We start from the raw sequence: 27,536 nt of genomic DNA, 5'->3' as shown, positions 1-27,536 counted from the left end.
TGGCTCTAATCCTTTAAAAAATACCCCAAACAACTTCCATAAACACTTCAAGTTCTTCATTTCCCATAATTTCAAGTACTTGGGCTCTTTTCTCCTTTGTCAATGCCTGGTGCTTCAAAAGCAGTAGTTAAAAAAGCAGGGTTAGAAGGAACTACTTCCCATGTCTGTTGTTGGCTGCACAGACTCCATCAGCATTCATAACAACTTGGTGGGGGGGGGGAAATCCTGACTCTTCACTGAGAAATGTGGCCATGGACACATGGATTGCTGTGCTGGAGGGAGGAACCACAGCTCCACCACCACCTGAGCTTCCCCCTAGCCCAAGCCCAACTGTCTGTGCTGCTCCCCAGCTGAGGAACTGGAAACTCATCCAGTTTTGGACACATTTGCCATATGGGGCACGAGCCACTTGGCTGGGAGAACCTGAAGAAGCAGGGGCAGAGCCCTCAGGTCCTCCTGTAGGGGGAACCTCCAGCTGGTGGGGAGACTTCACACACACAGCTGGATCCACCAGCAGACACCTGGCACAGCGAGTCCTGCACATCAACCAGCTGCAAATGCTGCTTAACAGCAACTCTTGGACACCTCACTGTGCTGCCATCACAAGCTCCTGTAGAGCTCTGCTACCCAGCCTGACCCATGGACCACTGGCACCTTTGCTGCTCATCAATTCTCTGCCTTAATGAGTGGAGATTCCAGACAAACATGGCATTTTGGTGTCATGAAGATGCATCATATTCTTACAGCTCCTGAACTCAGCCCTTGCTTCTTCACAGAATCATAACATGGAATGGTTTGGGTTGGAAGGGACCTTGAAGATCATCTAGATCCAACCCCCTGCATGGGCAGGGACACCTCCCACCAGCCCAGGCTGCTCCAAGCCCCATCCAACCTGCCCTTCAACACTGCCAGGGATGGGGCAGCCACAGCTTCCCTGGGCAACCTGGGCCAGGGTCTCCCCACCCTCATAGTGAGGAATTCTCTCCTCATGTCCAGCCTAATTCTCCCCTCTTCCAGTTCTAATCCTAAGAAATCCTGGAGTCCAAAGCAGTGGCCTAACCCCACCTAGCAGGAGGACACATCCCAAGTGCTCTGCACAACACAGCCCTTCACACCAGCAGTGACCCAGTGATCAGAGATGAGAACCCAAGTAGAAACATTTCTTGAGGTTGACGACAATCAATTTTTCCTTTCTAAAACAAAGTTCATCCCATTAAAAAAGGTGACTGGATTTAATAAATAGACCATTTCTGAAATTATAAATAAGTTAAAAATTAACTTTAAATAAGCTAGTATTTGAATAAATACATTTCAGTAAATGCTTAAATACATACATGCTATTTTTTAAAGTTTTCTCTTCAAGTCAGCTCATGTTTGAAAGCAGCAAGTTCTGTAATACTGCCATAAAATCTTGTGCCTTTAGGAAAGAAAATATTGCTTTTCTTAGCCCTTTAGAACTGGATTCAGTTCCCATCCACTTTGATGGGTCAGATCTACTCATTATTGCTTGTAAACCTGAGGAAAAAGGAAACATGGTTTATCTTTGAGAAAGATGCTGCTCACTGGAGGCAGGTTCTCTGCCTCCACTTTCCAGTAAATCATTTGGATTCTTCTATCTCAGCAGGTTAAAAAAAAAACAAGACATTTCTTACTAGCATCCCCTGGGATGAGAAGAGCTTTTAGGTTTGACCTAGAACTGCTTTTCTGAAACATCCCACCTGTGTTAATGTGTTTACACAGTTTGCTTCAAGTCCCTGCACCTGAAGAGCCCACTTCACTTTCTGATGTGTAAACTGGCACCCTGGGCACCTAGAAAACCAGACTGGTTTTGCTACACATGAAGAATCCAGTCCTGCAGATCCATCAGGTAAGGCAACATCAGTCTCCTCTGTCCCACGTAGGAAAAGGAATGACTGGAAAGAGCCCTTTGAAGTTGAGTGATCCATGCAAACTGACATTCATCCAAAACACACAACTCGTGAAAAAGACCACTGAGAAGTAGGCATCTGACATCCAATGTCTAAATTTGCCCTTGGAATTCTGAGTCTGGATGATTTCAATAGCTCCCAGAAGCCTCTCTCTGTCCATCTGGTCACACGTTGTGCCTCAAGGCTCAGCCCCTGCAGGCTCTTTGGTTGGGTGCACAGAGCAGCTCTGGGGCAGCCAGGAAGCCCAGAGAGATCTTTCCTTGCTGGAACAGCCTTGGCCCTGCTATCTAGAAAGATGGGAGCTGCTCTGGGACTGGCTGGAAGATGTTGTGGCCCCACTCAGCTGGGAAAAGCCGCTGTTGCAGGATTCCAGGCTTGACATGGATCCCCTGGGATGGGATAAAAAAGAGAAGATGAGTTTGTTAGGAAGGCAGCTCTTGGTGCTTGGCTCTGTACAGAGTGTGAGCTGTTCTCCTGACACACAGAACACGTGCAAGAGTCTTATTTTTTGTCCCATCCTTTTCAACTCTGTCTCTAAGCACCTGTGTGTCATGATGAGAAATTTAATTGTCACAGCTCCTTTCCCAGCTACAATGTGACACGTTGTCTCCTGCAGTTACTCTGGGAGGGGGATGCAGTGGGAGCCTGGTGGGCTCACTCCCAGCCCCTGAGAAGAACACAGAGCACTCCACATGCAGCACAGAGAGTGCAGCTCCACTGCTAACCCAAGAGCTCCAGCATGTCCAGCCGTGGTTTCCAGCTCCTTCTGCCAAAGCAGCCTGGGTTCCCAGCAGTGGCTGGGACAGGCTGCTGCTCCTGACATTTTGTGCAGGTAGAGCAACCAGGAGCAGTTTGAATGACTGGTGGGAGGAATTTGCTGCTGCTCTGACTCCATAGAACCTGGCCAGGTCACATTCTCAAGGCCACCACCTGCCCACCAGCAAGTCTGGACTACCTAGGGCTTCCTGCAGCTCCCAGGGAGAGGTCAAGCACTTGCAAAGTAGAGAAATTGCTGGGTGGTCTGAAAGGTACTTTGAGCATCAGAGGAGGCTGGGCAAATCCTGACCTACCCAGCAAGAGCTCTCCCAGTCACAACTGCCATCCTTCAAGTGCCAAATGCCATAGGTATGGAATAGCTCAGCTGGTGTTTGTAAAGTTACTCCAAAAGTAACTTTTCAAAATGTTCCCAACCAAGGTAAAAAAATTCCTCAGTCAAAAGCCTCCCCCTCTGCAGCTGTAAAAAAGAACTGAAGCACAAATTCCACTGGTGGACATGGACATGTCCAGCCAACAGGGTCCCTTACTATCCACAGCACTAAAGAGATTGTTTGCACTTAATGCCACCAATATAATTGAATTCCAGGCTGGTTTGGGTTGAAAGGGACCTTAAAGATCATTTAGACCCAACCCCCTGCATGGGCAGGGACACCTCCCACCAGCCCAGGTTGCTCCAAGCCCCATCCAACCTGCCCTTCAACACTGCCAGGGATGGGGCAGCCACAGCTTCCCTGGAAAACCTGGGCCAGGGTCTCACCACCCTCAGAGTGAAAAATTTCCTCCTCATGTCCAACCTCCATCTCCCCTCTGCCAGTTTTAATCCATTCCCCCTTGTCCTCTCCCTCCCTGCCCTTGTCCCACATCCCTCCCCAGCTTTCCTGGAGCCTCTTCAGGCACTGGAAGGTGCTCCAAGGTCTCCCTGGTGCCTTCTCTTCTCCAGGCTGAACACCCCAACTCTCCCAGCCTGGCTCCAGAGCAGAGCTGCTCCAGCCCTCAGATCCATCTTAGTTATTATCAATTAAAATCACCCTCTGTGGAGGTCATTGGTATCTGGGTGTTTATCCTGCTCACAGTCCTCACTTGGCTTCTCTGTTTCAAATCATATTGTAAATCCCCCCAGGAAACCTCCTACCTGAAGTCCTTGGAGGCCAGCACCTCGTAGTAGTAAATAAGCTTGCACTTCTGACTGGAAACTTGCAGAGAGGCAAGAACATCATCCACCCGAGGGAGGCTCGTGCCAGAGGAGGGCACAGGGCTGTGCATTTTCCACTGGAGAACATAGAAGCCAGGCCAGCGAGTCACATGAGATCCCTGGGAGGGGAAGGGAAGTGCCATCAAGTCACTACCTGGTGCCTCAGGAACTAACTGGATGATTTAGCAAAGCCAAAAGTAACTACTGAGCTGACTGCTTTGGGGAGCACACAGTTCAGTTATTCCAGGGGCCTGAGCCACACTCCTCCAATGCTAGTAAGAAAAATAATGGTTATTTTAATGGTTATATGTTTTAATCATGGATTCTTTAATCTCTTTCCAATGGCTCCACCTCAGTTAGGGCTGCAGTAACAGCCACTTTGACAGGGAAACCAGCAAATGGTGCCCACAACTATTTCTAAGCAACACATGATTTCCTGTGCCATCAATTCCTTCCCTTCTCCACCACCAGACCGTTGGGGAGTTTGCTTGGGTCCATGCCAGGAGCCAAACACATCTGACCTGGATGCTCTCTCCTTCCCGGCAAACCAGTGGAGATTCCACCCTGCTGTAGTCCACCCCAAGGACCCAGGTCCTGTCAATCAGCTGTGTGTTGTCCTCAGCAGCACAGGGACTTGGTGATGGGGCTTCTTTGTGACTCGTTTCAGGAGCTCGCTTGGAGTGGAAGAGGCTGAACAACACATCTCCCTTCAGGATGTCGAAGTCCCAGGTGATGACAGATTCCCCTTCCAGAATCTCCACAACTATCTAAGGAGGGAACAGAACAGGCACACTGTAAAGAGTCAGACCTTCAGGTGGCAGCCAGCATATTCCTCCCCACTCCTTCAGTTAAGCTATTGGTCTTGATTCCCAAGGAGGATATAGAGTGGCTCCCATTCCCACTCTTCTGCCTCAAGCACTTTAAGCTCATCTCTTCCCTGTATCAGTTACTTGCAAATCATGGACTAGTTCTAGGAAAACCTCAAAGCATCCAGAGCACCTTCCAAGTGACTGTGACCTCCAAGAGGCTCTGCTGCTTTTTAAGGAATCTAAGCAAGTCAAACCAGGGTTACTCACCATCAGTGAATGGATTATTCTGACACTCAGATGCTCCTTTTCTGGCCATTCTGTTTTCTGGTGACCCCCACCAGGATGTCCTCAGTACATACCTTATACCACCACCATTTCTGTCCTAGCTATGCCCCTGAGATTGGAAGCTGCACTATCAGAAGGGAAACTGAGGCAGACTTATTTCCCCTAGGAGGAGGAGGAAGAGGCTGTATCTTCCAGCAGATCAGGCCACAGATCAGGACACTGCTTCTTCAACTGCTGCTCTGAACTCCCACACTCCCAGCTGTTGGCATAAGCCTTCCCAAAGGAGGCTGCTGCTGAACCACTTGGTGCTCCCACCCTGGGAGCCTTTCTTTGTTCTAGTGAGCCTTAAAGGGAACACACCAGTGATGCCAGTTCAGCACCTCCTCCAGCCTGTGCAGATCTGCTTTGTACCTCATGTGGAGCTCCTTTGAGGACACTGGCAGAATGGTAGATGGTTTCTGTCCATAACCGGATGTGATCTGAGTTCTCTGTCTCTTCTTCTGTTTGGTAAAGTGACTTGGGAACGAGTCCACCTTCTGGGACAGTGCACTGGAAGAGTCAGAGAAACCAGTTTGAGGATCCACACTCATCTAGTGGTGAAGTATCAAGACATCTGTACCAGGAACACCTGCCAGCTGCCAGAGTGGGACACCCTCAGTTGGTGAAACATGTCACTGTGGGACTAAGTTTACTTGAGCTCTAGTGGTTTGTCTAAGAGAGCTGACCTCTCATTCCCTTCTCCAGGGCACCACCACCACCCCAGGGTGAGGCCTCCTGTGCACAGAACAGTGGTACCCCAGCCAGAACAGAAGGCCAGGGTGTTGAGGAGGAGGGAATCAAGGAGCTTGCACGTTGCAGGTTCCACCTCACAACAGGAAGGAAAACTCACCATGCAGTCTCCTCCCAGGAAGTCCGGGATCACGTCTTTGTCTACGTAGTCTACCAACCCTCCTGCACCCTGGTAGTTATTCCCACTGTAAATGAGGAATTTCTGCCTTGTGTTCTCATTGATAAAGGGACTGACCTGAAATAAGAAGGGGACAGAAGCCATGGCTGTCACTGAGTGAAACCAGAAACAATGTTTACACCATCTTACGTGGACACTTCAGGCTCTGGGCTTCCTCAGCAGGAAGGCAGACCAGCAGGAGGACAGAGCTTCCCAACTCTGAAGCACTTCCCCAGAGAGAGGGACAATAAATGGAATCTGTACTATAGCATCTCACAACATTTTCTACTTCATGTAAAAGAAATTTTCAGTCACTGCACCACATAGAAACCTCACAAGAAATTTAACAATGTTCTTACATTTCCAGAGCAGTCAGAAGGCAGAACCACACTCAGTACTCTTCCATGTCCTCCAGCATGAGATTAAACAATATTTGTCTTTTGCCATCAACACAAAAACCCACCAAATTTGGGCTACCACTGTTGCACGTGGATCTGCAGAGTGGGTCTGACACCCTGTTCTGCCCTGCTGGACAACCAGTAGAATCAAAGGAGCTACAGACATGCTATGGCTTGCTCTGTGCCAATGCTGTGGCCTCCTCAGGAGCTCAGCCACAAGACACTTGGAAGATTTTCCCTCCCTAGCTCTTCAAAAGTCCCTCCCCAGTGGGGCCTACAGGAAAGCTGGGGAGGGACTTTTGACAACGGCAGGGAGTGAGAGGACAAGGGGGAATGGATTAAAAACCGGAAGAGAGAGATTGAGGTTGGACATGAGGAGGAAATTCTTCAGTGTGAGGGTGGTGAGACCCTGGCCCAGGTTGCCCAGGGAAGCTGTGGCTGCCCCATCCCTGGCAGTGTTGAAGGGCAGGTTGGATGGGGCTTGGAGCAACCTGGTCTAGTGGAAGGAGTCCCTGCCCATGCAGGGGGCTGGATCTGGATGATCTTTAAGGTCCCTTCCAACCCAAACCCTTCCACAATTCTATGAAACAAGCAGAACTCCCCCTGACTGGGTGATGTAGCTGTTTGTAGATGCACAAGTGCTTCTCATCCTGCAGTCCAGACTCCACTCACCAGAGTCCAGAGCACAGGGAACACCCTGGGTGCTCGCACTATCAACAGCCTCCCCAGGGTTTCAGGGTAGTTGTCCTCCACAACCTCAATGATCCGCAGCAGGGCCTTGACTCCAGGCCGCCAGAGGTGGCGCATGTTCAGCCCTTCCAAATCCACCAGACACGTCCAGGATCTAAAATAAACATGCAGAAAAAGACCTGTGAGAACCTCCCTGCACAGTGGCCACTCAGATTACAATCCACAGAACATTTCAGTAACACCAGAGGCTGTGCAGGATCTAGGGAAGGTAACGAGGGAGAGCAGCAGTTCCCATGAAGAGCTGATCTCCACTCAAGAGGGCCTGAACCCAGGGAGCTTCAGGTAAACCAGACACCCAACCCTGAAGGCAAGAGCACGTGCTGTCAGTGTGGAAGAGGGAAAAGGTGTTCAGGGCTGTTGCCACACAGAATTAAAAAATGCATTTTAAATGAAAGTGGAATCTGGCAGACAGTTTTCTGTAAAAAAAAAAAATTAATCATTTCATGGATCTGGATTAAAATCACCAAGAGAGCAAGATACATTTCTCTAAAGGGGACCGAAAAAGATGTAAGGGAGGACCAATACTTGCTCTTGAAGATGATCAGAGGCTGGAGCAGCTCTGCTCTGGACACAGGCTGGGAGAGTTGGAGTGTTCAGCCTGGAGAAGAGGAGGCTCCAGGGAGACCTTAGAGCACCTTCCAGGGCCTGAAGGGGCTCTAGGAAAGCTGGGGAGGGGCTTGGGACAAGGGCAGGGAGGGAGAGGACAAGGGGGAAGGGATTAAAACTGGAATAGGGGAGATGGAGGTTGGACATGAGGAGGAAATTCTTGGCTGTGAGGGTGGTGAGACCCTGGCCCAGGTTGCCCAGGGAAGCTGTGGCTGCCCCATCCGTGGCAGTGTTGAAGGCCAGGTTGGATGGGGCTGGGAGCAACCTGGGCTGGTGGGAGGTGTCCCTGCCCATGCAGGGGGTTGGAACTGGATGATCTTTAAGTTCCCTCCCAAACCATTCCATGATTCTTTGAAGCTGCAGAATTTATCCAAATTCAAATCCACTACCCATGGACAGCCCAAGTCCTGGAACAGCCCACAACAGACACTGCTATTTGCAGTTCAACCCTGAGGACATCACCTAAAGCCTCCACAGAAGTGTTCTCACCATGTCAGTTACAACTCTGCAAGGATACAAGGAAACTAACTATACTAACGTGATGGGGCGGCCAAAGACGTTGGTATTTTCCTCACACCTCTTTTGTCCTTCCTCATTAATTGACAGAACCTGAAATCAAAGAATACAGACCAGGATTAGCCTGAGCATGACAGAGAAACGAAGATAGCCCAGGGATCTGATTTCAAACGACATAGAACTCAGAATTACGAGCTTGAGAAACTGAAGTGTACAAATCAGAGCAAGAGTACAATAGATGAGTCCCAAGATCAAACGTTATTAGTGGAGCTGCATGAGAGGGCCAGGGAAAGCTCACAGCTAAATAAAAATGATCAGAAAACACTCTTCTGGCCCATTTATCTCATTACAAAGTTTCACTTCTGTCTCTGCAGTAAGAGAGAAGCTGTGCTGTGCCAAGATCACTAAGCCAACTTTGAACCACAAAACACAGGAACCGCGTCAGGCAGGTAAATCCCAGCTGCACTAACCACAGCTTCTAAACACCCCCAGGGAAATGGAGTTCCTCAGGTGAGGAATGAAGTACAACTTACATGTCTCAGCAGTGATTCCTCTCCCAGGGCTTTCACCAAACCTTTTGTGTCCATCTGGCCAAGACGAAGGATGTAGAGTGGGCGTCCATCTGCAAAACAAGCACCAGGCTTTGAGGAGGGAAGCTCTCCAGCCTCCCAGGCTGGCACCCCAGCACCTTTTACAAAAGCCACATTGAATATTTGAAAAGCATCAAAGGAAAATCCAAAGGCCACCTTATTCAAAGAGATGCTGCTTTGTACTAACTCGAGTCTGCCTAATTAGTGCAGAGAAAATAAAACTACAGCCACCCAGAGTGGTTATTTACATGTTCATTTTTGAAGTGTCCATACAGCTTTCTTCAAAAATCCCAGGTTCCTTATGAGGTCCTTCAATTGCAACTGTGCTGCAGTGTCAATGTAAGGGGCAGCTTCTAACCTTTGTCTTGATAATGCCATCCTCCCGTGTAGTACTCATCCAGGAGGGCAGGGGGCCTCCACGACTGCAGGATGCAATCCACCTGGTACTGCTTCCTCCAGGACAGGGACTGGCAGAGCATTTCTCGAGCTTTGTCAATATTGAAGTCACGAGCCCGCAGAAATCGAAGGATATGTTCATCCTTGGGGATCTGAGAGGAGAGAAAAGATCAAGACTGCTATGTTACCCTTCCCACCATGCCATAAAGCCTGCAAAGATGCTTGCAGAGCATGGACCAGTTTTTAAATCAAAACCAAGATAAAGCTTAAACCTACATTCCTTCTCCTTCCCTCCTTAACTAATCCAGCTGAGGGCAGCAAATGGTGTTAGGAGAAGGAAAGAAGTCACCAATTCGTGCCCCTTTCAGAGATACAGACTTGATATTTATGTGAGCATTGCACAGGCAAAGCCCAAGAGAAGCCTTTCACTGATCCAACTGTCAGAAGCCCCAGCACACTTCAGGCTGGTGAAGGTTTCTCTCAGATAATTATCCACAAGGACAGACAAAATCCTGAATGAAAGTCACAGAGCTGCAAGCTTACCCCCCTCCCAGGGCAAATTAGCCCAGGGCCCAGAGGTAACACCTGAACCAAGTCAAGCACCTGCTGTTTGGAGGGAGATTACGACTGTGGAGTCTTTGAACCATCAACCACTGGTCCCCATCCCAGCTCTTGTGCAGACCTTTCTTCTGCTCTGCTGCTGACTAGGCTTCCCTGGCAGTGTTTAAACAGGAAAGCTTCCTGTTCTTCCACAGGCTTCCCTGTCCCATCACATCACACCAGCTCTGGCCAAAACAAACATCAACCAAAACTATAATACACCCTCTCTGTCACTCAATCCAACACTGTCTACCAGAAATTCTAGCAGCACAGGCACAAAAGCCTCCCCAAACCAAGCCTGTTGAATGGCTTATTCCAACCTCCTTCCAAATCTCCTGTGTTCCTTTTAGCTGAAAAATCAAAGAAAATTTGCCAGTAATGCTAGACAGCAGGAGTCAATAATAACCCTGACAGACTCCACAGAGGTGCCAAATTTGACTAACAGTCTGTCAGCTGCTAGAACAACTGGATTACAGCTACACATGCTGCTGATTTCTAGCCCCTTCACCCCAGCTCCCCCAGAAGAGTTCCACCTCCTTCACTACATCAAATTTCCATTAAAAATTCAAGTTCTGTTGAGCTGGGATAGTCTCCCCCAGAGCATCTGTACTGTGCTCAGCACACTGCCAGCAATCTGAGCCCTGCCAGAAAAAAAAAAGCACACATGCTCAGGAGTCAAAGCTCTTTTGTTTGTTCACTGACATGCTCATGAAAACAAAGCAGGGAAGAAAGCAAAGCTGCCAGCAGTGTCAGGCTGGGAGCAACCTCTGTTTCACAAGCTGGTTTGAAGCTGCAGCAGGTATTAAGGATTGATTTCACATAAAGAAAAGAGTTCAGGCTGCCTAGAAGCACCTGAGGAGGAGATGGGAGATTAAGGCTGTTCAGCATATTCTAAGACACTGCAAATCCTGCATGTCAGAGCAAGGAGAAGCAGCCTTCCCAAATAGGATCTCAGGTGTATTTTGAAGGATGCCACCAACGTTTTATGTATCACAGCAAGATTAAAGACAGCAGAATTTTCATCAGATGATTTACACCTGCATTTCTGCTGCTCAGAGGAAGCTGCTGTTCACAGGACAGCAGAAAACACAAACACCTACAACAGCCCCTAGATCTCCTGTAAATTGCAGGAGAGGGGGTGGCTGAGAGAAGGTTTTGCTGCTTTTCATGTTTTAAACCTCTACTGTGCAGCTACAGGCAAAAGGCAAGTCCAGTGCTTCTGTTCTGATGGGGAGCTCTGAGGGAACTTATTCCACTCAGGCTGGAATAAGTCTCTTCATTATCTTTGTCCAACCAAAGCAGTAACTGCTATATGCAAGGAAATGTAGCCTAAATTTCAGCCTTTCTATTTATTAGTGAAACTACACTACAGGTTGCAAAGCCATTGATTAGAAGCTTTAAGTATCTGCCATTTTTACAGCATCTGAAGATTTTTTTAAGCAATGATAAATCTGATTAGAAAGAATAATGTTTGGTTTGGAAGGAAGAGGGAATGGATAGCGAAATAGAATGAAGAGGACAAAAATAAGAAGGGACAGTTTCCAAGAAACAGGAGATCTACAAATATTTTTTGACAGAGGAATAAGGGCATCCCTGCTCTGAATGAAAAGAACAGATTGTCACAGCAAGGTAATAGCCTCTCCAGGGAAAACTCAAGTCCTGTGGGACAAGTTCCTGATTTTCTATTATTCTAGCAGGCAATCAAGAGAAGCAAACAGGTGAGTAGGAAGGAGATTTAGGATGAAGCACCATCCTTGCTGCTTGTTCAGGACTGTGTAGGTAATGGAGCTCACAAAGGCTACACAACGGGTGCAAAGCAGCTCCCAGCTGGCACACTCAGCCATCAGCTCTGCCTTGCATCTCAGCACAGCAGCTGCCAGCAAGCACAGGGGTGCACACACTCACATAGCTCCAAGCACCTAAAAAGGCAGTGGTTTCACATTTTCTCATGTGCTGTCACTTCTGCCTTTCTCCAGCTTCCATTCCCCAGCCTCTGATTAGGAGGGAGAAAAAACAACCCATAGCACAGAACAGGCAAAGGTTCAGAATGTGCTTCTTCCACCTGAAACAAAGATCCTTGCAGATCACACAAGGATAAAGTCTCACTGCCTTACTCTCACCTAGGGCTCATTTTCAGCTGGATACCCAATAGCTGAGGTATCTCCTCAGGAGTCCACACCTTTCTACTGGACAGATCACTGCAGACCTGAAAAGCATAACCTGGGAATTCATCCCTGCCCCCTTTGTTCTGTGTCTGCTCATTGTTTATCTGACAGGAGGTTGAATCAGGGGAGACATGGATGACAAGCAATACTTAGCAAAGCCAGTTTTAGTAGTTAATCTGTGATTATTACCAGGTAACCATTCACACAGTTCACTCACATGTACTCAGTTACCTAGTTAGCTGGGAGGCCAGCCCCAGCTGTTTACTTGGAGGCAGAGCACCACAGTGACATGAAAACAGTTCACAGGTAGGTGCTCAGGAAGTCCTTCAAGGGGTCCTTTGTTCCTTTATATGTATGTGTGTACATATATATTCCTGTAGTCCATACCTCCATCTAGTAGCCACCACACTCTTGGACATGGTCCAAATTACACAACCTGTTGATGCTACTGTACACCAGTGGCCTTGGACAGATTTGGCAGATGTTTGGTGTTCTGAATTTATCAGCTCTTGCAGATTCAACACTGTTTCAGCCTCTGGAGCTTATTATCAGCTGCTCTGAGACTTTCACACACCACCTCAACTCATACTGTCCTGCTGTTCAGCCTGTGGTTCTCTGGTAACTGTTTCTCCACCCACATTCATGGGTACCAACAAAATCCACATGCACACTCACACAGAAGGGGACTTCTTCACCAGTTCAGGATCAACAGAACTAGAACACTAAATCTTTGTTACATTTTATTTCTACATGGGTGATACAAACTAGTTTTTCCAAGAAAAAAAAAAAAGGGTTTTAAAAATTATGTTTAAACTCCTTAGACATGACATACTCTGTCAGCTCTGAGAAAGATACGGCAGGGCATGAAGAAAGTGCTGGCAAAGCTCCTTGCAAACTGCAGCCTCTTTTGGAAGTGCCAGTTAATTTAAAATCCTCCCAAGCCCATGACTATGGAGTACATCCTAACCCATTCTGTGTGACTGACTGGGCAGTTAGCTTCAAGCCAGGAAGCCACTTCTGTTGAAACCTTACTGAGCTGTACTGTTTTCAAGGGGGATCACTTGCTCCAACCATCTTTCTTCCATTATTCCCTTTTCCCAAGCACTCTATCTACCCAGCCCACCCAATTACTCTGTTGCTGTCCTTGGTCATTCCTTCCTGCCTACCCTAAGCTCTCCATCAGGAAATATAGAGCGAGATTCCTCTTGAGGCACTCAAGCCTCCTTGGGTTTTATTTTCTCAGTCACACACCACTTACCCTCTTGGCCTGCTCCTCCTTTAACCAAGAGGAGCCCAAGCAGCTGCTGAACACCACAGCAAAGCTGAGATCCATCAAGCCCACTGTGCCCACCTTGCTTTGCAGGGAAAAAAAATGCTTCCACCTTCACTAGCTGGCCAACTCCAGCTGTACTTGCCTCAATCTGGTGCCCTCAGCTCCTCTATTTTGGAGGCTTACACACTGTACCTCACGCCATAAGGTAAGACTCTGTACTTCGTGCTTTTGAACTAGTACATTTTAATAAAGGAGACTGAAACAAGAACAGAATTAATTCTCAAAAGAATTCAGGCCTGGCCTGTACAATCTTACACAACCTGCCTGATGTGAGGCACAGAACACACAGCTGACACACAGCCACCAAAAGCTCAGTGCCACCAACTGCCTCTGCTGAGCAGCACCTGTCCAGAGATGAGGACACCCCACCAGTGCAGCTGACCACTTCTCCCACTCCACCCTGCCGGGCTTGGGAAACACAACCTGCCCAGACTGGGCAATCTGGGCCATCAGACCCTGGTCAATGCCTACTCTAAGTCCACAGCAAACTTGTTACACTCAGGGACCAGAGAGTGGCTTTTTCAGTCCTGGCAGGATGGAACTGGGCAGTGCAGGTGCAGCCTGTGACACTGCTGGGTCCTGCTGCAAGGGCACACACACCATCCACGCCTGGCCTTTTACCCAGCCCTGCCAAAACAGCTGAGTTTCAACACACAAATTGTCCATGACACAGTCTGACTGGGGGATTGAAGGCACTCAAGCCAGGGGTGCTCTCTGCCTCACCCACCTTGCCTTTGTGTGTCTCCTGAAGCCACTGGCGAAGGCGGATCAAGCAGCTCTCCTGCATGGGAGTCAGCTGGCCCAGATACCGCTCGATGTAATCAGCATCCAATTTGTCAGCTGGAGGGAGAAAAAGGAACAGAACAATTCAGAGGAGACTTGGCATAGCCAGAAAGGGGATGTACAGTTATTTCTACACATCAGGTTACTTATGATTTACACTGGAGGAGCACAGAAGCCCTTATTTTAGCTGCCTGAGGGAAAGGAGTGATACTGTCACGGTGATTAGGGCACGAGGACGCAAGCAGCAGGTAAGGTACCCGAGCTGGATCATTCTGCCTTTTCAAACACTAGTATTTCTACAACCCTGAACTGCTCCAGGAGGAGCTTTGAAAGAAAAAAAAAAAAACACCAACAAAAAAACAAACACAAAACCAAAGCAAACAAACCAAAGCAAACAGGAGCTCTGGCACTCATCTCCTTAGTCACTTCCAACCCCTGGGTGCTTAAATCCCCTGGTGTGCTAAAGATCTCGAGCACAATTCCAGTGACAAGAAGCTAAAAAGCAGACAGTGCAAACCAGAAGTGTTATTCTGCTTATGGACACCAGAGGGAAAGGGAGAACACCACCATTTCTGACAGCTAGGGAGATTTTTTTGGCATGTGAAGTCCTGTGCACACCAGCAGCTCAAGGTCCCTCCAGATCAGAGACAAAGGACAAGGGGTCTCAGAGTGCCAGCATCCAGAGCTAGAGGCAGACGTGCCATCTGGGGCTTGGATGTGCAGATGCCAGCAAGGAGAACGTGGTACCCAAGGGGGAGCAGCACAGGCCAGTAGGTGGGCTGGAAGCACACAAGGAGGAGGGCTGGGAGGAGAACCTTTGAGCTAGCTCTTCACAAGGCTTTTGTTTTTTTTCCCCAGCAGATACTATTAACTACAGAATAAGGCCTGGACACCCACAGGATACACTGGTGCTGACTGATAACACAGAAATTGTGTTTGATAAGTGCTATGTCCTCACCAAACCCACAGAGCTCAGCAGCTGGGGAACGGTCCCAGGAAAGCTAGTCACTTCCTAAACATGAATATAAGCAGAAAATTAAAAGCTACCCTCCCTTCTCCTGGATGAAATCTGCCTCTCTTAGGTGAGCTTTAACCTCAAAACACATGAGCATTTGTTAGTCAGCTCCTCTGAGCATTTCAATCCTTTTTCTAGATGATTCCAATACAGTGAAGCTACCAGAGAAGGCCTGGTGAAACCAGAATCATTGATACCTCCAAATTTCAAGCTTTTCCCCTGTTATACTCAGCTAAACAAGTGCTGTCTTTCCTTCAGAGGAATGACAACTTCTATGCCTGATACCACAGCTCTAAATTAAAAGGCACCTCCTATTTCTGTCAAAGAATTTTATTTAGTCTAGAAGATCAGATCAACACACAAAGATAAAGTCTGATTCGGGCAATTTCTGTGAGAAATGTGTTAGGTGACATTCCCCGAGTTTGCTTTGGCTTGATATAGAGGCAAAAACCATCCAAACCAATCCCCAAGTACATCCATTTTTAAACAGCCCAAGTATTTACCTGTAATTCAGTTGCAGGGTACTCAAGATACCTTTAAGTTTTTCCAATTTGAAGTATAAAAGACCTTAAAGATCAGGTCAAAACCAAACTGTTTTCTATACTCCAACAAAAACACACTGCCTGCACAGTTTTTCTTGGCTTTTCAGTTTAAGGGGGGGGGGAAGTTCCATTGTTTGTGTTTGTGTTTCTCTTGAAGAAAGAAAATAACTTGCCCTCCTCCCCACCCATAATCCAGAGGAAAAACCTCTTGCCAAAATAATTAAACTGAACTTGTTAATCAGTGCTACTCAAGGCATGGAGATCAGCAGCAGCTGCTGCTGCCTGGACAGTGCATACCATCAGGGCTGACAGCTTCTGCCTCAGGGCAGGAGCTGTCACTTTGCTCTTTGGTAGTTCCAGCAGCCCCAGACTCCAGCGGGAGGGCAGCAGCAGCACCTCCAACAGCCCGGACCTGCTCATCCTTCTGCCCACAGGCTGGGGGAGGGGTCCAGCGGGGGATGAACGTGATCCCTTGGGAGATCAGCTCCTTCAGATAGTGTTCAATCACTTCCTTGCCCTGAAGGGGAAAAGTCTCATTAGGAATAAACAAACCCATCTCTCCAGAACCAGCAAGGTGCAAGAGAGCTTTCCTCAGGACTGATAACTAAAGCTGCTAGAGAGAAACAGCAGGGAAGTAGTTGTCTCCTTCCATCTTCTGACCTTGCTGGAAAAACGGCAGTATGAAAGCACCAAATGGTCCATTATAACACTGGCCATGCAAATTCCAATGCTAGGGTTGCAAGTACCTTTGTAACACTTTTTTCCTGCTTTCCTGCTCCCAAACCATGGATAAGCTGCCCTGTTCCTCTGCAGGCCACTAGAAAAGGCCCCCAAAAGGAAGCACCTCTGCTCAAGCTACTGGAGGAGACAGGGTGCTGATTTTTACCCAGAACTTTCTCTTCCTGCATGAGAACAGTGTCCCTAGTGTCTGAGGAGCCTGGCACCCACAGCATCCACTGCTCCCTCCCCTGCACAGACACATTCTAGCCAGAAGATTGGTTTTGCTCACTGCACACTGGCTTTTTCTTTGTTTGCTCTGAGGGATTTCAGAGACACGTGTGAGGGTACAGAATTACAGTGGGTCTATTTTACAGACAAGAAAAAGGAGAGGCACACAAAGAGCAGGCGTTTGCTTCATTCTTTATGGCCCAAACTCACCCGCTTGATGTTTGAGGTGTACTGCTTCATGGCAATTTTTTCCACTGTGCTTTCAAAGCCAAAAAATGACTTGATGTCAAGAGATGCAGACTGTTCAAAGCAAGTCCACTCCTCATTCTCAGGGTGAACCTAAGGCCAGAGACACACACAAGGTTGGATGGTAGTAGATAGTTCACATTACTTCTTTAGTGTGAGGGTGGTGAGACCCTGGCCCAGGGAAGCTGCGGCTGCCCCATCCCTGGCAGTGTTGAAGGGCAGGTTGAATGGGGCTTGGAGCAACCTGGGCTGGTGGGAGGTGTCCCTGCCCATTCAGGAGGTTGGAACTAGGTGATATTTAAGGTCCCTTCCAACCAAAACCATTCCATGATTCCATTATTACAGCAGAGCCCTTGCCCCTAGTACCAAACTGGCTATTTAATCACCAGAGCTACAGAGTGAGGGGGCAGAAGAGGCTTCCTATGAGGCACTGACAGACCCATATTTAACAGTCAGGTTCATTCTTCCAGAGAAACAGGAGCACATAGTGAACCAGACATACGGGTGTTTGTGGTTAACCCAGCATTCTTCACACACACAAAGGAAGCAAGATTAAAAGCCATCTCTGCCCCAGCACAACAACTGGACAGTAATATTAGTAGCAGAAGTTGCAGTAAAATAGTAGTGAGACTGCCCACTTGAAAAAATCATGTCCCAACCTTAGAGAAGGGCAGGGATGGCCTCTCAGAACCTGTAATTAAACACCCCTATGTCTGCAGTGAAGGAAGAACAAAACAAAACAGGTTTTTTTTCCTAGTTTTGGATAGTAAACTCATCCCCTGAGTACTAGTCTTCCCCCCAAAACACAAGGGACATGGCAAAGCAGGGATGTTTCCCACTGTCAGTTCAATACCCACCTTTCCTTTCTAGCCATTTCCCTTCAGTTACTCTATACAAAAGGTCTACATCATCTTTGCCTTTTTTAAACTTAAACCCTTTTCTGAGAGGGCTCTGCCTTTTCTCTGTAGGTGCTACTGCTCACAAACCAACATGAAAGAAATTCCAGCCCCCACTCAGCAAGAGCAGTTCTATGAAGGACACAAATTCCCCAGGGGAAGATATTAAGTAACTGCAAGAGCAGGATCATATTTCTCCAAGTTGCTTCAGAGAACGCTGCAGAAAAGGAAAGATGAGAATAAACCTGTTTCCGGTGCACTCTGGCAGGGAAAAAGGAACTGGTAAAAATAGAGCAGGGAACCATGGTGAGGATGCAGACAGCTAGCTCCCACCCTGTTCCAGGAAGAGTGCTCTCCTCAAAGCTCAGCTGCTGACATTTCCTTCCGAAGGACACGAGCTGGGGGCAAGACAGCCAAAATCAGCAAGTGCAACAATGTTCAAGTGATTCCAGAGTTGACCTGGCAGCATTTCAGATCTGTCAGCACCCTTCACAAGGATGGAAGTTTGATTTACTGCAGTTTTTAGGAAGCCCCATGCAGCAACCAAGTGATCTCTGGCTCAGGAAATCCCCTCACCATCCTAAATGTTAATAGCTTTTCAACTCTTTGTCTTGCTTGAAACAGAAACTCCTTACAGTTTGTTTAGCCCCCAGCAGCTGAGCTGTTGTTCTGTTGCCAGAAGGGCAGGTAAGTAACAGGATCTGGACTTTTGTTTAGGGAACAAAAACCAGTATCTGATCGCCTCCAGAAACAGATGAAGCTATTTAATGAAGCTATTTAAAGACTGAGGCCGAATAGCACAATTACACAGAAATGTCAGACTGGTGCTGAAGGTATAGCCACAAAGTCAGACATCCCAGGCCACAAATACAGCTCAAGACCTTTCTCCAAATATTTAGAACATGAAGATCATGACAAGAGGCTAAAACTCACACCTACTTGTGGGCAAAATTAATTGCCAGGCTTCCCTCTGGTCCTCATAATAGTAACTATTAAGGATTTATTTCTAAATACAGTCATGGAATGGTTTAGGTTGGAAGAGACTTTAAAGATTATTCAGTTCCAACCCCCCTACCATGGGCAGAGACACCTCCCACCAGCCCAGGCTGCTCCAAGCCCCATCCAACCTGCCCTTCAACACTGCCAGGATGGGGCAGCCACAGCTTCCCTGGGAAACCCGTTCTAGATCTACACACGTGCCCAGGCTCCAGATGCTTTTAACAACTTGACTTTCAACGCAAAATAAATTTGGAGAAAACCATCAGTTCTGCAGCACCATTTGTGTCTTCTACCCTCAGTTTAGTGCCTAGCACTTGGATCAGAAAAACACAATCAACCTACAAAAATTTCCTAGGCCCTGAGAAAGCGCCAGCAAAAACCTGCACCCAAGCACCCAACAGCCTAGCAGTCCAAGAGCATCCAACTGTAGCACACAACAGTCCAGTGTTCAAACCCACTCGGGCAACTGCAGCCTGTGTGTTAGCACATGACTTTCAGCACTTCCTACCCAGGCAAACAGAAACAAGGCACTTACTGAGTAGCTGCAGGTCTCCAGGACCACAACCCGGTTGGCAAAAGTCTCATTGTGGGCTTCGATGCGGAGGGTTCGCTCTTTCCAGTTCACTGTGTTCTTCTGGATGAAAAAAACATACTCGACCCCTGCAATCTGAGGAGGGTGAAGAACCAGAAAGAGGAAAAAAAGAGTCACTTTAGGAGACTTTATTAATCTTAGCCAGCCAGCAGAATGCAGGACACTTGCCTTCTTCAGCAGCCTAGGAGCATCCACGTTCAGCTTGCAGCTCCGCTCAATGATGTGTATGGCCCCGTCATCACTCCTGGACTCGTGCAGGATCTCACTCCCCAGGAAGACTGGGATCTCTGGACATGTAGGAAAGCGCTTTTCATATGCCTGGAAAACCAAAATAATCAGCTTCTAGCTAGACCAACTTTAACTCCTTCTGAATTAATTCTTTCCCTTCCAGCAAGAGTCAAACAGAAGAGGTGCCCTTCACCTCTGAGGAAGGGGAGCCGAGACATGGCTTGGAGTTCAGGCAAAACAGCTCCCAACAGAGCTGAAACCCACCCTGATCAGTCATCAAGCTAAGCATGTCTTAATATAACTTGCCTTCCACACAGTAAGTAGAAACAAAAGCTTGTTGTTAAAGGCTATTGGGAAGGGACTCCTAATAACTTGAACATCAGGCACCAAATCTTCAGCTAGCAGGAGCCAGTGCAGCTATGTTGATTTCTGCTGGCTTGACCCAAAGATACTAAAACTCAAGTCAGACGAATCTCACCAGTGCGAAGAAACTGTTCAAGAATATTTAATACACTTGTGCCTTAAAAATGTGACTTGTTCAACAGTTCTAGTTGGCCTTACCCTTGATAGTCTTAGGGACATCAATTATTCACTACTCCCTTCACCTTCATTTATCCATTTCTACACCAATTCTGTCCTGCTTCTGAAATCTTCCTTGTTTTAATTAACCCACGTGCCTCTGAAAAGCCTTTTATCCAGAGCTTCTCTACCAGCTCTAGTAAATGCCCAGTTTCCCATAGCACCTGCAGCAAACAGTTAACTCACATAAATGTGACCTATTGTTGCACCTCTATCCCTAACTTCTCCATCTCTCATTATATTGCAAGATTTTTGCAGGATGGAATGTATTCCTTGGATTTCTGAAGCTCAGGATTCAGCCAGAGCTATGACAGGAGGAGAACCCCTGCTCTCCTCCATCACACTCAGAGCTACACCATTCTGGTCACAACATTTTTTTTGCTCTCATTCCACAGCTGGGCCTGCCCTCCTAGGAAATGCTGCCATCTTCCAGCCTTCTGTAAGACACAGCCATTTTATACAGCACATCATTCTCATGAGCATTTTTATTTTTATCCACCACCACAGAAAATATTAATGTGATAATGCTGGAGATCAGCTCAGTTGTCAGCACACGCACAATGCCATGGGTGGCTGTGTTCTCTTTCACCACAGCAGTTCAGAGGCTGGTTGCCCTGTATGTAGTTGTGTACCCTGGTGCTGTAAATAATACCTACTCTTAAAATAGCTCAGGCACTTAAGGACACATTCCATATCTCCTGCTCTTGGACCTCCAAACGGAATACAAGTTATTTCAGATTATCATGTTGCTCTACTATCAGGAGGAAGGAGAGAGCAGACTACCAGACCTGGAGTTTCTGGCCATAAACAGAGTGCACAGGTCTTTAAATCACCCTCTCCAAGTCACTGAATAATGTTCTCCTTGTTTTGCCACATTTCTTGGAGAACTTACCCCACACGAGGCCTCCACCCGCGCTTTTTTCTCCTGATCACAAAAAAACCAAAAACCTTTTATCTAAATATGAAACTCCCCTTGGGAAGTGACCCTTTCCAATCCACCCAGCTCTGTACAACCAAAGCAAACTCACTGCTCCAAGAAGCTTGTTTTGTTATGACAGAAGTTCCCAGATGCCTGTCAGGTACTGCTGCAGGATGCTTCCAGCCACCCACTCTTGGTGTACTGCACTTTCCTCCACGGGCACAGAGCACAGGGGATGTATCCCTCACTACTTGCTCTCTGGTGTCTGCAGGTGCCAGCACATTCACCTTCTCAAGCAAAGCTAGTTCTTCCTACTTAACCCTACACCTGCCCTCTCCCAAGCCTCCAGACTCCAAATTACCACATCTTGTGCTACTTTGAGGTGAAAGCCTTTTCCCTCTTCTCCCTGGTTAATCTTTCCTATGCTAACACATACAAGAGTCTCTCCAGGCCACCCTAGTCACTAGAGTCTCAGGCAGTGAGAGCTGTGAACAGCTTTGTAGGCCACTGGAACACCAGAACATTTAGCAACTATTTATCAACTGTTCTGTCCCACGCCACTCCTTACCCGTGCCCTTATCACAATCTGCAAGTGTAACTGAAAGCCCTACCCTAAAAGAAGGCTGTCCCAGTTAATCCCATAACTTTGGTGAACAGCAGCTAGTGCAGAGGCTAGACAACACCTTGAGTGGCAAGATCATCACAGAGAATGGTGCAGGATTGTCCATAAGCTTGACAAGGAACCATAAGTCCTCCCAAACACCACCTAGACTCAAAGCTCTGGGCAGCAGGTAACACCACACGTCCCAGGGCTCCACATTCCATGAGCAAGGACTAAGTGTAGAACCCAAAGGCTGAGCCAACACCATCCATTTCTCTGGGTCAGGATGAGAGCTGGCCAAGGATTTCTTGCCCCAAATATTCCTGGTTTCCCACAAACTTAAGAGGTGCAAAGCAGCTGGACTGCGAAGAAAGTCCTAAGCACGGTGGTCTCAGTTTCTCATCCTCCACAACCATGCCAAGAACATTTGAGAGGGAGCTTGCAGAGAAACAAGAGCTGTTCTTCCATGAAGATAGGGAACAATCAAAGCACAGACACCCTCCAAAGGCCTCACCTCAACAGCTCTACCAGGATACTGAGCTGTGTGTCCTCACCACTAAAAGACCACAATGGCCAACCTGAAGCCCCACACACCACCACTAAATCCAGGTACCTCTGGCTCCAATTTGACGATAAAGCCACTGGCTCTCAACAGAGCTGTTTTTTCTCCTCTAAGTATGCAGTTGACCCAGCTGGAGAAAGGCTTCCTAATAAACTGTCATTAAATCTAGGAAAACCAAGACAAGGACAATTATTAGCGGAGTACAGTCACTATTTCCAGGCAACAAAACAACATCTGGAGAACAAAGTTAAGTTCAGGGTAGAGAGGCACATGCCTATGCACAGCCCTGGTGATATAACAGCAGTAACAGCCCAAATCCATCACCTAAAAAGGAAGAACATTTCCATATTTGAGAAAGAATCCCTTTCACACATCAATATTAAGTCCTGTGCTAATCTTCTTTGCATAACAGCTCTAAAAATACAGCACCCAAGATGCCTGTGATCATATGAAGGACAGCTGGAGCCCCACGCTGCAGTCACAAAGTTGTGCTGTTAACAGGCCTGATCCTTCCCCACTGAAGGTGCTGAGCTCTCAGGACAACAATCCACCTTTTGCACCCAGCATCCTCTTACCAAAATCAGCATCTACACACAACAGTGCCTTTTTGCCCCAACAGAGAATCTGAGGGAAATCATGAAGACAGAGAAATGTCTTAATTTTTTTCAAGCTGTTATTTTCTCCTCCTCTATTCACTTTGTACTCTGCAGAACCATAGACTGTCCCAGCCAAATGAAGGGCACAGGGTGCTTCAGATGAGCTTGTTTTAATACTTGGGCTGCTAGTCTGCAAGTCATCTCCTTGCTGCAGTAATTCTGCACTGACTGGTGTGTAGGAACTACAAGTTGTCACTCCCTTCTCTGCCCTCCTTCCTCAGAAGGAATTACAAAACTGTTGTGCCACTGCTTTCTCTTAAGCGCATCTTGCTTTAAGACAGTCACCTTAAGGACCCAAATCTTGAGCAGGATCATCTATATTTTATATATATATATATGTAAAAAATATAAAATAACTGGCTCCATGAAGCCACTCCCTCCCTTCTTCTAAACCTCACAGGGATTGAATGGACAGGCAGAACCAGCTAACACTTTGTGCCCCTCCTGCAAGCCCCCAGCACGTCATACCCAACCCTGGGCTGGGCTCCTTTTCTAGAGTGCCTGGTCTCTAGAACTGCCTTCACACCAGAGTGGGCTGAATGAAACCCCGAAGCAGTAGCAAAGCAGCAGGAGCTGTCTAGGCAAGCCAGAGGACTGCAGACACTTGATTTACCAAGCAAACTATCTCAACAACCCAGTTTACATTAGTCATTTTCTTAATGGTTTAGGTTAATACACTTTCTTTGTACCCAAACCCAGCATTTCAGGAGAGCTGGTGGTTCAGGTCCCCCAGAGTCCCTCCCTAAATCAAGCTAGTTTTTTTCCCACGTTTCTTGCAAAAGAATTGTTGCAAAAAACAGTGCAATACCTGGGCTTTTTTGGTTGGGTTTGTTTGCTTTTTGTAGTGGACTGCATACGTAACTTGACCCACATTCAAATGTCACTTAAATCTTTGCAGTTAACTCCCTCAGACTGAAATTACACATTAAATTTTACCAGAGAGCTAGGTGAAGACAGAGGGATTGGGGATCTGTTTGAACTCTCCAAGATATTTTGCTAGAAAATACCCATTTTGGGGTGCATTTAAAGCAAAAAGGCCTCGGCTACTCCAAAGTGCTTACACAGCAGTGACCTCTGCATCCCAGCTCAAGACCCTTTAGTGCTACAGGAGCTGACAAATGATTCCTCACAGCAAGGAACGATTAATCAGCAGTGATGGGGCTGACAACAAAATCGATAAGGAGTGCTCTGAGCGCGGGTTTGCCCTGCAGTAACAAGGTTTAGCCAGCAGTCCCCTGGGAGGATGCGGCCGAGTGATTTTACCCATTCTGGCCAAAGAGTTTACCAGACCAACACTGTGACAGATGAAAATACCTTGTGAGAAGAGAGGCTTTGAGGACAATGCCAGGAAGCCACACTTAAGCGTTCTAAATTGTTGGTCAAGTACACAACAAGCAGTACAGAGACATGCATATGTGAGAAGAGCTTGCCCTGAAGGTCAGCCAGATGCCAAACAAAGATCAGTTACACAAGTGGCAAAAAAAAAAAGTCATTCTAAAGCCCTACAAGCAGAGAGAAAAGGGGAAATTACCCTCTTCTACAGCCCTCTGTTTCACCTGCTTAATCCCTTTCTCTCCACAGCACAGAGCTCCTCTCTGAGTCTCTCACCTTCCCTATAACAAGGTGTTAAATTTATTGACAGTGTGAGGGTGTTCCTGCACCTCTCTCCAGTTCAACCCCTGTAGACTTCAGTAGCCATATCGCTGCTGCTCCCTCTATCAGAGAACACCAGAGGGGCAGGATCTTTTACAACAGCTACTCCTGCTCCTCCACAGCGGGTTTCAACATCCTTTTCTAGCAAGTGACCTTGAAGCAATTACACAACAGGGGCATTCAAGCACTGAACTGCTGCATGAAACAGAACCCCTCAAAGCCCAAACTCTCCTGCACACACCCAGGCTCCTGGCAGTTTCTTCCAGCCCTGCATCTGCTGGGTCTAATGTGCTCTAACAAGAGGCAGCTTTCCTTACATAATCCCATTTCATACCTTAATATCCAAGAGGGAAAGTTAGCTTTCCTGCCTAGGGGCTGCAAACCAGCTCCCAGGGCAGCAGTTTTAGTTTTCTCCCCACACCATTCACCCAAGAGAGGTGATTCTTCAAGCTTCTCACTAATACACAGTTAATGGACAAACTGGTTTGGATTCTCCCTATCAGTGCAAGCCCTTTAGCAAAGTAAATAAACAGCTCGTGTGTTAAACGCTGCTGTTCTTGAAGTGATGCAGAAACATGGAGCTATTTTGGTTGGCAGGAAAACATTTGTCTTCTATTTGATAAGTGACCCTCTGAAGTGGCTGCATGGCCATCATGTCTTTGTTACTGTGTTTTCATTTTGTTGTGTTGTTTTGGTTTTTTTTATACTGGTAGGGCTTCCTTAATGATGTCATCATGGAGATCTGCTGTTTTAGATTCAGGCAGGACACAAACAGAAAAACTCTGGGCTGACTTCTGTAGGATGTCAAGATGAACTGGAGAGAGACATTTAAGTGTGTAAAAGCTCAGCTATTGGGGGAAATTATACTGTGCAGAACACATGAAGGAAATGAACTTAATCACTGACTGTAATAGTTTGTCTACATCAAATTTTATATTAACACATTTTACAAAGATAAGACTTGTGCTTCAAGACTTCAAACTTCCATGATCAAACAGTTTAAATCTGTAATAATCTGTTCCTCAAGGTCATGTTACAGTCACATGCAGTTTGCCTGAATAAAGGAAGAAAATGTACATCTGTGTTCAGATTTAAGGGAAATAAGGAGGAGAGATGGTATCAGGCTTTGAGCTGAAGAGATTCAGACCATCATCCATTTGAAAGGAGATGATGAGAAGCAAGAAAAGACCCCTCACCATTTCTAAGCAGGAAATGGATGCACTAGCTTTTGAGCAGCTCTAATTACACAAATATGCCTTTCCAGACTCAGGTGTTTTCAGATCATGGGCACCTAGGAAAAAGTCATAATTTAATCTTGCAGTCCCTCAGTCTAAGTGCTAAAGGGAACCACAGGGTCTGCAGAGGTATTGATCAGACACAACAATCCCTTTGCCTTGTCATCACCAGGAACAGATACCTGCTTCTCACTAGCCATGGTAGTGCACAATCAAACACACATGGAACAACCAGGAGTCGGGGGGGGGGAACCAAATGGGTGTTTGGGGTGCAGAGATGCACTAATGTCAGGGAAAGAGACCTTGATTGGAAGGAGGTGCAAATCATCTGCAGAGTAGCATAAACTGTCTTTGGGAATTGAGAGAAAAAACACTTTTGCTGGAAAGAAGAATATTTGGTCAGTGAGAAGTCCACTGGACCACAGTAGCCAGGGCTGCAAACATTGACCCAGTGTTATCTCTCCCTGGACTACAGCCAATAATTTGTCTCATTTCTTCAGATTTGGGTGAAAGACACAATTCAGGGAGCAGCAGCTGTCTATGACAATAGAGGCACAACTGGGTGACACAGCAGACCTACTAAAACCAGGACATGCTCTGCAGCTACACAAAGCTAGCTCAGGAAACTACCAACATGCCCAACCTCCTGTCTGAGAAGAAACAATATCCCATCCAAGTTATTCTGTGTTCCCCTCTCCACACCAGAAAGGAGAAACCTAGTGGTGGAGCAGTTCAAGTCACAAACACCACAGTGCACTGGCCTTCACGAATGGCTATGGAGGCAATGACTTTTGAGGAACCACTGCCAGCTGGTGGGACTTATGTGCCAGAGTCCACTCTGGAAATAGAGAGATACACCAAAATAAGAAGGCAGGGAAGCAGACATCTCAGGAGAATAACACCTTAAAGAGTAAAACACAGCAATCAAGTGTCATGTCACACAATGTTCAGCGAATCACCCCAAAATCAAGAGGACTGGCTCACAAAGTAATGCCTGGTTGGAAGGACAAGCTGTCACTGCCAGAAGCTGCTGTGAGGATTTATACAAATGAGCAATGACTCAGGGTCAAACTTGAGCAGGTCACTGTGCTTAGCAGCTTAAAAAAATCCAAGCTGGTTGAGATGTAACAACTGATGTCAGTTCTAAATTTTCTCACCTCTTTTAGGTGCTCAAGAGCTTATTATTTGTCTTCTGCATCCACACATTCAGTAGAAGTGAGAAGGGTCTTTTAGTCACTACTAGAATATTAGATACTGGTGCTACCATCAGTTAGTGCTGAGCTACAGTTTCCTGTAGAGCTCACCTAATCCAGCACTAGGCTGCACCGATCAGATTAAGCTTGAGACACCACTCATCCTGCAAGTAAACAAACCTCCATGTTGCAGCTGGAGAAGGAGATTAAAGAAAATAGGGACTATCCTGTACAGACTTTGAATTACTCTAAATCCTCTCCCCATCCCACACATGGTGCCAGCACTCCTCAGCCATTCCTGCCCAGCAAATGGAGTCCTGGCAGTGGCAATGCAAAGCTATCAGAGACTCTGATTCTCTCAAGACACACTAAGCAGCCCAGATGTGCAGATGTTGCCAACAGTTTTCCAGAACCCTGCATGAACAAGCAGTTCTTCCATCTTCCAGCAGGTCTGGTAAAAAGCATTCACCAACCATTTTCTACTCACTTGAAGGGAAATATCCCCCACCATGATTTCAAGAGAAACATTAGCTCTTTGCTCAGCCTGACCATTGCTCAGTCTCAACCTGCTCCATCCCAGGAGGAGGTGGTGGCAGGG

The 27,536-nt window shown here is 47.1% G+C and overlaps 1 protein-coding gene across 4 annotated transcripts in view; it reads right to left on the bottom strand.

The window, feature by feature from the left end:
• Nucleotides 1–1,204: 1,204 nt before the first annotated feature.
• The window catches only part of SEC14L5 (SEC14 like lipid binding 5), a 39,325-nt gene continuing 12,993 nt past the window's right edge, over nt 1,205–27,536 (bottom strand). For 3 of the 4 annotated variants that reach the window (XM_051631917.1, XM_051631916.1, XM_051631918.1), the window contains 14 exons: nt 19,481–19,630; nt 19,256–19,387; nt 16,790–16,918; nt 15,929–16,148; nt 14,019–14,131; nt 9,156–9,345; nt 8,741–8,829; nt 8,230–8,300; nt 7,008–7,179; nt 5,881–6,015; nt 5,403–5,540; nt 4,419–4,664; nt 3,838–4,016; nt 1,205–2,317 (listed from right to left, as the gene is read on the bottom strand). In XM_051631917.1, the coding sequence (XP_051487877.1) occupies nt 2,212–2,317; nt 3,838–4,016; nt 4,419–4,664; nt 5,403–5,540; nt 5,881–6,015; nt 7,008–7,179; nt 8,230–8,300; nt 8,741–8,829; nt 9,156–9,345; nt 14,019–14,131; nt 15,929–16,148; nt 16,790–16,918; nt 19,256–19,387; nt 19,481–19,630 (2,070 nt within the window). In that variant the 3' untranslated portion in view covers nt 1,205–2,211. Of the gene's footprint in view, nt 2,318–3,837; nt 4,017–4,418; nt 4,665–5,402; nt 5,541–5,880; nt 6,016–7,007; nt 7,180–8,229; nt 8,301–8,740; nt 8,830–9,155; nt 9,346–14,018; nt 14,132–15,928; nt 16,149–16,789; nt 16,919–17,966; nt 18,114–19,255; nt 19,388–19,480; nt 19,631–27,536 lie in introns of those variants that run through there. The other variant, XM_051631919.1, reaches the window with a different exon arrangement.

Source organism: Apus apus, chromosome 14 (genome assembly GCF_020740795.1).
Source record: "Apus apus isolate bApuApu2 chromosome 14, bApuApu2.pri.cur, whole genome shotgun sequence".
Classification (NCBI taxonomy): Eukaryota; Metazoa; Chordata; class Aves; order Apodiformes; family Apodidae; genus Apus; species Apus apus.
This window is presented reverse-complemented; position numbering and strand designations above follow the sequence as displayed.